Genomic DNA, 12,391 nt, shown 5'->3' on the forward strand with positions numbered 1-12,391 from the left:
CCACTAACAACAACCAACCACCACATCGTCCCTCTGGACTATCTCTTAATGACCGCAGGAGAGGAAACACTGTTGGGCAATTAGTGAATAAGAGAAACACACCGAAACCAACAGGGAAAGAATCCTCGTACTTTTGGTTCACGAGCAAAGAGAAAAGACGCACGTAAAACAAACCACAAGGGAATACAAGTAACAGCTTCACCATTTCGCTCGCATGAAATCCCAGAGTGCCTTTCTTCAGCCTCTCAAGGGGTGGGAGGGGGGAGGGGGGGGGGGGACCTGGCCTTATTTTAACCAGAGAAGCTTTCGCAGACTGTGCCAACTCCTCCCCATGGCTGCCCTGCGCTAGCTTTTCCCAGTTTTATATAGACGTGGTTGTGAAATGGGTCCCCGCGGACGCCCTTAGGCTGTTGTGGGTGGTGAGATACGGGTCCAAATTAGTATGTGGGGGCAGCTAAAGGGCTCAGGGCGGGGGGCTGGGCAGCTAAAGGGCTCAGGACGGGGGGCTGGGCAGCTAAAGGGCTCAGGACGGGGGGCTGGTCAGTGGGGCGTGAGTAATCGTGCGGCTTTGGATAAATAGGTGGGGACATGTTTTCCTCGTAGCTCTTTAAGCGAGGATGTTTTGGAAGGCGTTGAACCTCGTGTGGCTCGTGACAAAAGCAGTGCCGGGTCGGTCCATCAAAAATGAACGCTGCATGCAAAATGATCCTCACAGTGAGGTGTGTATGAAGTCAGGCGCGGGTTCGCTCTCCGCAGGTGTAAAGGGAAATTGGCCGTGAAAGCAAACAGGGCACAGCTGGCGCCGTTTGATGTTGTTGTGAGACTTCACGCTGCTGCGTGGAATAACAATCCCTTCCCTCGCTCTCTCTTCATTATTCATGACGTGCTCCCCTATCCTCACCGAGTCGGTCTTAATCATCCTGTGCAGAGCTCCCTTCAATTCTCTCTTCTTGCAATGGTCCCGATAACGTCTTTTGCAATATGCATATAACTCCCACTCCTGATGCAACCCGTCGACACAAATCAATAATTTATATAAATAAATAATAATAATACAAATTCAACCGCCCACACTCAAACAATGGTGGAGAGAAGTGTTATCATACAGCAACGTTAAAGGGAAACCATAATAAACAAATAATAATTCATCCGTGGCTTTCTCCATCCCCTGTGTGTCGCCGTCACAGGTTTACGATCTGCCATAAAACGGAGGTGGTGAAGAACACGTTGAACCCTGTGTGGCAGTCGTTCACCATCCCCGTACGAGCCCTCTGCAACGGAGACTTTGACAGGTACGTCTCAACACTCCACCTGCATGCACGGTGCTGTGAATTATAGCACTTTGACAGGTACGTCTCAACACTCCACCTGCATGCACGGTGCTGTGAATTATACACTCCACCTGCATGCACGGTGCTGTGAATTATAGCACTTTCAAATGGGAAAATGGTAAATGGTGCCTTTATCCAAGGCGCTTTACATAGACTGTGCATTACATTCACCCTGATTCACACACACATTCACACACCGATTGCGGCGGAAACCATGCAAGGTACCAACCAGCACATCGGGAGCAATTTGGGGTTCAGTGTCTTGCCCAAGGACACTTCGACATGTAGACAGGAGGAGCCGGGATTCGAACCGCCGACCCATGGATCATTGGACGACCTGCTCTACCCTCTGAGCCACAGTCGCCCCTGACTTTCATTCACCCAATTAAACACGTTCATAACAGTGGCGTGCATGTGTTCGGTCCGACGACACAGTCCTACAGTCATGTGTTCGGTCCGACGACACAGTCCTACAGTCATGTGTTCGGTCCGACGACACAGTCCTACAGTCATGTGTTCGGTCCGACGACACAGTCCTACAGTCATGTGTTCGGTCCGACGACACAGTCCTACAGTCATGTGTTCGGTCCGACGACACAGTCCTACAGTCATGTGTTCGGTCCGACGACACAGTCCTACAGTCATGTGTTCGGTCCGACGACACAGTCCTACAGTCATGTGTTCGGTCCGACGACACAGTCCTACAGTCATGTGTTCGGTCCGACGACACAGTCCTACAGTCATGTGTTCGGTCCGACGCACTAACATGTGTTCGGTCCGACGCACTAACAGTCCTACAGTCATGTGTTCGGTCCGACGCACTAACATGTGTTCGGTCCGACGCACTAACAGTCCTACAGTCATGTGTTCGGTCCGACGCACTAACATGTGTTCGGTCCGACGCACTAACAGTCCTACAGTCATGTGTTCGGTCCGACGCACAAACAGTCCTACAGTCATGTGTTCGGTCCGACGCACAAACAGTCCTACAGTCATGTGTTCGGTCCGACGCACTAACAGTCCTACAGTCATGTGTTCGGTCCGACGCACTAACAGTCCTACAGTCATGTGTTCGGTCCGACGCACTAACAGTCCTACAGTCATGTGTTCGGTCCGACGCACTAACAGTCCTACAGTCATGTGTTCGGTCCGACGCACTAACAGTCCTACAGTCGTGAGTCCAAATACCCGACCCTAAACCTAACCTCACAGGAAGCCACGGGTTAGTTTTAACCTGCCACGGGTTAGTTAGTTGTAACTGGCCGTGCATGTTGGGAGCCACGGGTAGGTTTCAACCCGCAGCATGGATTAGTTGTAACCGGCCACGGGTTAGTTGTAACCAGCCACGGGTTAGTTGTAACCGGCCACGGGTTAGTTGTAACCGGCCACAGGTTAGTTGTAACCGGCCACGGGTTAGTTGTAACCGGCCACGGGTTAGTTTTAAAACCGGCCACGGGTTAGTTGTAAAACCGGCCACGGGTTAGTTGTAACCGGCCACGGGTTAGCTGTAAAACCGGCCACGGGTTAGTTGTAACCGGCCACGGGTTAGCTGTAAAACCGGCCACGGGTTAGTTGTAACCGGCCACGGGTTAGTTGTAACCGGCCACGGGTTAGTTGTAACCGGCCATGGGTTAGTTGTAACCGGCCACGGTTAATTGGTTTTCATTCACCCAATTAACCAAATTTAGCCTAACTGTAGTCTCTATTTTTGCAATCTGCGTTTCTATTTGACTTATAACAAAGTATATATAGTGTAAGCTCTCTCCATTTGGTGAAAGAATACAAGGATGGTCTCAACGGGTGTTCTTTTATTTCTCTTCAGGCACAGATGAAGTTGAATCTTGAACACCGTGAAAACTACAAAATGTAGAAAATAAATATCACAAACATAGCAATTCATAGTTTTCAACAATAGAATCTGTGCATCAACTTAATCAATTGATCATCACCATCAACAATAAAATGGTTAATTTATAGTTGAGAAAATACAGTGAATACAATAAATCAAATAATTTCATACAAGACCAATAAGATACCAAACTATACTATAGCCAAACGAGCCATTAAACCCAAAATACTATTCATATGACTCAAAAGCAAATCAAACCAAAACAAACAAATAAACAATAATATACCTCGCTCGCTTCTCGAGGGGCTAACAAACAGTAGAACGCCACCTGGAACCTTCCTACACGGTCACCCATCTATCGTTGATTACACCAAGCAGGCGCTGTGGAAAGTAGAAACTGCTCAGTCCACTGAAGCCACAAATGTTCTTAGTACATTTACCAAATTTAAACACGGTGAGAAACATTTCCAACAAACATACCGTGTTGCGCATATACGGTATACATGCCGTCTCTCTCTCGTGGCACTGGCTGTGTGTGTGTTTGTGTGTGTGTGGAAGCCGGTGTGGAAGCCGGTGTGGAAATGAGTGTGAAGCTAGCCTGTTTCAGTTATGTGTGTTCCAGTGGAAGTTTCAAAATAAAAGTAACCAAACATACAGAACGTTTCAAAATAGAGGCAACGCAAATTAAACGTAAATAAACAAATTAACTTCAAACCAAAATAAATAATTGCAGTTAAAATACCTAGTGTCCCCGACACTTACATATAGACTAGTGGAGTTAAAATACCTAGTGTCCCGACACTTACATATAGACTAGTGGAGTGTTTAAGATCTTTATAAAGTATATATAGACTAGAGGAGTGTTTAAGATCTTTATGAAGTATATATAGACTAGTGGAGTGTTTAAGATCTTTATAAAGTATATATAGACTAGTGGAGTGTTTAAGATCTTTATAAAGTATATATAGACTAGTGGAGTGTTTAAGATCTTTATAAAGTATATATAGACTAGTGGAGTGTTTAAGATCTTTATAAAGTACATTTAGACTAGTGGAGTGTTTAAGATCGTTATACCCGCTGGAGGCGCGATGAATAAATGATGAGACATTGAGCTGGAAAGTGTTTCACATCGAACTGTTCATGAAGTTGAAGTCTTGTTCATAGAGGTTCTGATTCCCAATAAGAACTGTTCATGAAGTTGAAGTCTTGTTCATAGAGGAACTGTTCATGAAGTTGATGTCTTGTTCATAGAGGAACTGTTCATGAAGTTGAAGTCTTGTTCATAGAGGAACTGTTCATGAAGTTGAAGTCTTGTTCATAGAGGAACTGTTCATGAAGTTGAAGTCTTGTTCATAGAGGAACTGTTCATGAAGTTGAAGTCTTGTTCATAGAGGAACTGTTCATGAAGTTGAAGTCTTGTTCATAGAGGAACTGTTCATGAAGTTGATGTCTTGTTCATAGAGGAAATGTTCATGAAGTTGAAGTCTTGTTCATAGAGGAACTGTTCATGAAGTTGATGTCTTGTTCATAGAGGAACTGTTCATGAAGTTGAAGTCTTGTTCATAGAGGAACTGTTCATGAAGTTGATGTCTTGTTCATAGAGGAACTGTTCATGAAGTTGAAGTCTTGTTCATAGAGGAACTGTTCATGAAGTTGATGTCTTGTTCATAGAGGAACTGTTAAGTTGATGTCTTGTTCATAGAGGAACTGTTCATGAAGTTGATGTCTTGTTGCGAACGCAGTGAGCATTTACTATGAGACCCAGCAGATCATGTCTGTCTGTGTGTCTGTCACGCTGTAACACCACCCGCCCACCACCAGAGGGCGCAGCTGTATCACACAAAAACACACACACACACACACACACACATGCACACACACACACACACACACACACACACACACACACACACACACACACACACACACACACACACACACACACACACACACACACACACACACGCACTTAAAAAGGAAAAACTTAAAAAGGAAAAACTTAAAAAGGAAAAACTTAAAAAGGAAAAACTTTAAAAAAAACTTAACTTAAAAAAATAACTTAAAAAGGAAAAACTTAAAAAGGAAAAACTTAACATAAAAAAAAACTTAACATAAAAAAAAACTTAAAAAGAAAAAACTTAAAAAAAAAAAACCTAAAAAAGAAACACGCACGCACGCACACATACACACACTAAAAAAATAACTTAAAAAAACATTTAATTTAAAAAAACGTTGAAGTCTTGTTCACAGAGGAAAAGAAACATTCTCCCGTTGTGTAATTATATTAAATTGGTTATGGAAATTGTTCCTTTAGTTTCTACTCACATTTAGAAGAGAGGATTTTGGGGAAAAAAAGGGAAGGACAAGATTGTTGGAAGATTGTTGCTGAATGTTGAGCGGGGGGGACGTACATCTGATCTGACAGACCACTGTCTTCCTCCTGTTGAGCTGGGGGGGACGTACATCTGATCTGACAGACCACTGTCTTCCTCCAAAGTGTTGTTACTTGCGCAAGCAGAGTGCGCAAGTAATAGTTTTCGTCCAGGACGATGTTTGATGTGTGTGCGCCGTGCCAGCGTATGACGTAATGACTACTTGTGCTTGATATGGCAGTGGTGTCAGATTACATACATGTATACATTGGGGGCATTACCTTTAATCCTCCCGAAACTAAAACATATCGTCATTACGTCACCATCGAAAACTAATTACACCCTGGCATTGGGTCCTTTAATCCACATCTTTATTATGTCAGGACGTAAATTGATGCGTCCTGACGACAGGATTGACACTAATTAGCCCGGGGACCCCCATTTGAAGAGATATTCCAGGGACCCCCATTTGAAGAGATATTCCATGGACCAGTAGCAGTGATTCTCAACCATTTTAATTCCAAGGACCCCCAGTTTGACATGAATAAGTCTACCATGCACCATTTACCATTTACCATTTACAGTACGAACCTCCATTTAATGGCATTTCTATCTCTGAGACCCCAATTTATGTTGCAATATAATCGATGTTAATTTAACTCTGGGAGTGTGGTTCCATTCCATTTGGTTCCAAACTATAATTTAGCTGCAGGGGACCCCCTGGAAACTCCCTCAAGGACCCCTATAGGGAACCACTGGTGACCCCCTGGAACTCCCTCAAGGAACCCTATAGGGAACCACTGGGGACCCCCTGGAACTCCCTCAAGGACCCCTATAGGGAACCACTGGGGACCCCCTGGAACTCCCTCAAGGACCCCTATAGGGAACCACTGGGAGACCCCCTGGAACTCCCTCAAGGACCCCTATAGGGAACCACTGGGGACCCCCTGGAACTCCCTCAAGGACCCCTATAGGGAACCACTGGGGGCCCCCTGGAACTCCCTCAAGGACCCCTATAGGGAACCACTGGGGACCCCCTGGAACTCCCTCAAGGACCCCTATAGGGAACCACTGGGGACCCCCTGGAACTCCCTCAAGGACCCCTAGGGAACCACTGGGGGACCCCCTGGAACTCCCTCAAGGACCCCTAGGGAACCACTGGGGACCCCCTGGAACTCCCTCAAGGACCCCTATAGGGAACCACTGCTGTAGCCTGTGTGTGCAAACTGGTGCTGCTGCTGCTGCTACAGAACGGAATATTGCGTGTTGCCTTGTCAAGAGAGACTGCAACCTGAGGTGAACCGTGGCACGCTTTGAGAAGTGGCAGAAAGGATTGGCAGACAGACAGGCAGACAGACAGACAGGCAGGCAGACAGACAGGCAGGCAGACAGGCAGGCAGACAGACAGACAGGCAGACGGACAGGCAGACGGACGGACAGACAGACGGACAGACGGACGGACGGACAGCGAGTGGCTGATGGGATTGGCAGACAGACAGACAGACAGACAGACAGACAGACAGACAGACAGACAGACAGACAGACAGACAGACAGACAGACAGACAGCGAGTGGCTGATGGGATTGGCACCGGTCCAGAGCAGTAATGGTTCTTCAGTGGGATGGCTGGCGCTGGCGGTCCTACTCCTGGCTGGACCAGATGAACACTTCAGCGCTGGCTGGCAGGCTGACATGTTTATCACGGGGATTTCCTGGAGTGCCCGTCTGGCGGGCTAGCACTCAAACATGTGCACGACACGACACACGCAAGCACACACACACACACACACACACACACACACACACACACACACACACACACACACACACACACACACACACACACACACACACACACACACACACACGCTTGCTTGCTTGCTTGCTTGCCTGCTTGCTTCACACACACACACACACACACACACACACACACGCTTGCTTGCTTGCTTCACACACACACACACACACACACACACGCACACACACACACACACACACACACACACACACACACACACACACACACACACACACACACACGCTTGCTTGCTTGCTTCACACACACACACACACACACACACACACACACACACACACACACACACACACACACACACACACACAACGTGCACATGCACGGCCATTATGTGCAAGCATAATGAGTATTTTAATTGAATAGAATATTTGCTTCACTACACAGCGTGTGTAAGCTCAACTGTGGTCCATTTAAAACGTTCAACACTCAAAACAATGACTGCTGTTCACAGTAATATCTACATTAAACACTGGAATATATTATATACAGTTTAAAACTAATTGTGACAATAATGTAAAGAAAGGGGTTGGCAAAACTGTCACAAAGCTGTCACCAGAACAGCATTGCTCAGCTGAAGAGTGTGTGTGTGTGTGTGTGTGTGTGTGCGTGCGTGTGTGTGCACGTGTGTGAGTGGCTGCGTGCGTGCATGTTTGTGTGTGTGGTGATATTTCTTAACACCATCTGTCCATATTTTGATTTTTGTTTTTGTTTTTTTAGCAGCAAAATTTTAATTATCATTCTCAGTTCGCGAATGAAATCCAGCAACAACTCCTGCGTTCGTCTCACAGTCTCTCTAAGCCAGGGACACATAATCCGCTGCACGGCACAATTAAATCACATTCAGAGAAGCTTCTATAGGCTTCTTTATTATTCAAGTATGCACATTCAAGGACAGACAACAGATACATGACAACAAATACAGATACAGAACTAAACAACAACAACACCAGTACTCAACTTTCATGTATAAAGTATAAAATTCTCCTTGAATGTGATTGCGTCGTTCCATTCCTCGTCCTCATCAACACATGGTCACAGGATCTCGTTGTGTCAGATGTCCGGACAAGATGAAGTTCCAAAAACTGTGCTTTTTTGGGGCGATTGTTCCTCCAAGAATAGACATATATAGGCTATAGCTGCTGGAAATGGGGCTCAACGTTGTTTGACATTTCCGGGCATTTTTAACTAAAATATTTGCTTCTGGGGGGTCCCTGGAACTACATATTTTTAGATGGGGGTCCGTGGCCCAATAGAGATAATTCTGGGGGTCCTTGACATGAAAAAGGTTGAGCACCACTGCCATAGAAACATGGGTTTTTCAGAAAAATCGATAATCGACCTCAATCCAAAAATGGGTTAAACCCGAAACCTGCAGTTTGAAGCCTTGCATAGACATCCATCTGTAGGAAGAACACAGGATGCCTCCTAAAGCCTCCCATAGACATCCATCTATAGGAAGAACACAGGATGCCTCCTAAAGCCTCCCATAGACATCCATCAGTAGGAAGAACACAGGATGCCTCCTAAAGCCTTGCATAGACATCCATCTGTATAGGGAAGAACACAGGATGCCTCCTAAAGCCTCCCATAGACATCCATCAGTAGGAAGAACACAGGATGCCTCCTAAAGCCTTGCATAGACATCCATCTGTATAGGGAAGAACACAGGATGCCTCCTAAAGCCTTGCATAGACATCCTTCCATGTGGTATGCACCGTGCGGGCACCGTATTGTATATATTGTATTGTATATATATATATATATATATATATATATATATATAGCTGCTGTTGCCATTGGGACTTTTCTTCACTTGATCCACTAAGCATGATCCACTGTTCCATTTATCCAGCTGACACACATCCTGAAAACTTATTACATTTATTATATAAAAATCAGATCTCTCCATGGAGCAGCTGTGAAGAAGACACAAACAATAATGGGAAAGTGGAGGGTGTTGATTGGAGGAAAGTGAAGGAGAGAGAGTGATTGCGTGCGTGCGTGCGTGCGTGCACTCATACTTGATCTACACTGTGATTATAAAGCACATCGTGCTCCGATTGCTTTCTAAAACAGACCTCCAAGGTCTGGTCACAAAGGTTGTGTGTGTGTGTGTGTGTGTGTGTGTGTGTGTGTGTGTGTGTGTGTGTGTGTGTGTGTGTGTGTGCGTGTGCGTGTGCGTGTGCGCGCAGCAGAAGACACAGCGGGTTACTTTCTTGTTATACTTTCAAGGATCTCGTAGACTATTGCCAGGTTTCTGCCTGACAGTAAGGACAGTCTCTCTCTCTCTCTCTCTCTCTCTCTCTCTCTCTCTCTCTCTCTCTCTCTCTGTCTCTCTCTCTCTCTCTCTCTCTCTCTCTGTCTCTCTCTCTCTCTCTCTCTCTCTCTCTCTCTCTCTCTCTCTCTCTCTCTCTCTCTCTCTCTCTCTCTCTGGCAGAAGGCACAGGTGGTTATTTATTTTCCTAACTTAATAAAGCTGAACGTGGAATTGTTCGGCGCATGGAGGCATCAAAGGAATCGCTTCTTCTTCTTCTTCCCTGCTGTTATCATTAACATGCAACCAGAAGAGGCAGGTTGACTCACTCTCTCACGGTGGCGTCTATTTCAGTCCCGCTCGCCAAAGATCACAAGCCGCCACCGTCACACCGTCAGTCTAATGAGGGGCTGTAGAATTGTCATCATGTCAAACGCTGTGTCTGTGTGCGTCTCCGACGCACGGCGCAAACGTGAGCCTCAATTACAAAAGGATGAGTCACTTTCATTAAAGGTTCCTTAACCCGTGCTGTACGGGAACCCCTTTTGGTGTTTTAAGCACTATGTTATGCTTTAGCTGTTGAAAAATAGCAGATCTACAAGCTCGTAGCGCGGCACCGAGTGCCGCGCTACAAACTTGTAGGTCTGCTATTTTTGAAAAATCATGAAAATGTGGCGCAAGTCTTTGAATATATATTCTTTCAGAGCGAACGTTTTTAACTCAAATCTTTGTTTCTGCATGGCGAACACCATATTTTGAGATGGGGGTCGGCGGCCAAATACATATCATTCCAGGGCTCCTTGACATGAAATAGTTTGAGAACCACTGACATAGAAACATGGATTTTTCAAGAAAACTGTCACGATTTAGAAGACATTTGTAGAATCGTCCTCAGGTCTAAATGGGTTAAAAATAGCCTGAGGAATTATGTGTGGATCATTGGCTTTGGAGTGCCTGCTGTTCTGAGTGTTCGAGGGAGGGACTGGGACGGGATTCTAGGGGGGCTCCTTCCTGTTCTGTGATGCGCTTGTATGTCGTGTGATCACCGTTTGGGAAACAGCAGAGTTAGAAGTAGGGATGTTCCGATACGCTTTTTTCGTTTTTCCGATCCGATCCCGATACCACAATTTCTGTGTACCGATATACCGATACCAGTGTTGTGATCTATCTAGCTATATATCTGGTGTTGTGTTTATAGCAGACTCCTCACTCAAATGTGCACTTGCAGTTTGGGCAACTCCAAAGCAAGCCCCACATGCCGCAACATTTTATTTACCTACCATAGTGTCGACCTCCTAACCCCTGTGTGGGATCACTGGTTAGACTGGCATAGTGTCAACCCCTGACCCCTGTGTGGGATCACTGGTTAGACTGGCATAGTGTCAACCCCTTACCCCTGTGTGGGATCACTGGTTAGACTGGCATAGTGTCAACCCCTTACCCCTGTGTGGGATCGCTGGTTAGACTGGCATAGTGTCAACCCCTTACCCCTGTGTGGGATCGCTGGTTAGACTGGCATAGTGTCGACCCCTTACCCCTGTGTGGGATCGCTGGTTAGACTGGCATAGTGTCAACCCCTTACCCCTGTGTGGGATCTGTGGTTAGACTGGCATAGTGTCAACCCCTTACCCCTGTGTTGGATCTGTGGTTAGACTGGCATAGTGTCAACCCCTTACCCCTGTGTGGGATCTGTGGTTAGACTGGCATAGTGTCGACCCCTTACCCCTGTGTGGGATCGCTGGTTAGACTGGCATAGTGTCAACCCCTTACCCCTGTGTGGGATCTGTGGTTAGACTGGCATAGTGTCAACCCCTTACCCCTGTGTGGGATCACTGGTTAGACTGGCATAGTGTCAACCCCTTACCCCTGTGTTGGATCTGTGGTTAGACTGGCATAGTGTCAACCCCTTACCCCTGTGTGGGATCACTGGTTAGACTGGCATAGTGTCAACCCCTTACCCCTGTGTGGGATCACTGGTTAGACTGGCATAGTGTCAACCCCTTACCCCTGTGTTGATCTGTGGTTAGACTGGCATAGTGTCAACCCCTTACCCCTGTGTCTGATCGCTGGTTAACTGGCATAGTGTCGACCCCTTACCCCTGTGTGGGATCACTGGTTAGACTGGCATAGTGTCAACCCCTTACCCCTGTGTGGGATCGTTGGTTAGACTGGCATAGTGTCAACCCCTTACCCCTGTGTGGGATCTGTGGTTAGACTGGCATAGTGTCGACCCCTTACCCCTGTGTGGGATCTGTGGTTAGACTGGCATAGTGTCAACCCCTTACCCCTGTGTTGGATCTGTGGTTAGACTGGCATAGTGTCAACCCCTTACCCCTGTGTGGGATCTGTGGTTAGACTGGCATAGTGTCAACCCCTTACCCCTGTGTGGGATCGCTGGTTAGACTGGCATAGTGTCAACCCCTTACCCCTGTGTGGGATCGCTGGTTAGACTGGCATAGTGTCGACCCCTTACCCCTGTGTTGGATCTGTGGTTAGACTGGCATAGTGTCAACCCCTTACCCCTGTGTGGGATCTGTGGTTAGACTGGCATAGTGTCAACCCCTTACCCCTGTGTCTGATCGCTGGTTACACTGGCATAGTGTCGACCCCTTACCCCTGTGTGGGATCACTGGTTAGACTGGCATAGTGTCAACCCCTTACCCCTGTGTGGGATCGTTGGTTAGACTGGCATAGTGTCAACCCCTTACCCCTGTGTGGGATCACTGGTTAGACTGGCATAGCGTCAACCCCTTACCCCTGTGTTGATCTG

General features: G+C 46.7%; 1 protein-coding gene across 1 annotated transcript in view; it reads left to right on the forward strand.

The window, feature by feature from the left end:
- Positions 1 to 12,391, forward strand: part of LOC306928736 (copine-5-like) — a gene marked incomplete at both ends in the record, with an annotated part of 380,797 nt that overhangs the window by 291,416 nt on the left and 76,990 nt on the right. Inside the window, one exon of the mRNA XM_079509009.1 lies at positions 1,188 to 1,292. Within this exon, the coding sequence (XP_079365135.1) occupies positions 1,188 to 1,292 (105 nt within the window). The remainder of the gene's footprint in view (positions 1 to 1,187; positions 1,293 to 12,391) is intronic.

Source organism: Electrona antarctica (genome assembly GCF_951216825.1).
Source record: "Electrona antarctica genome assembly, chromosome: 8".
Lineage (NCBI taxonomy): Eukaryota > Metazoa > Chordata > Actinopteri > Myctophiformes > Myctophidae > Electrona > Electrona antarctica.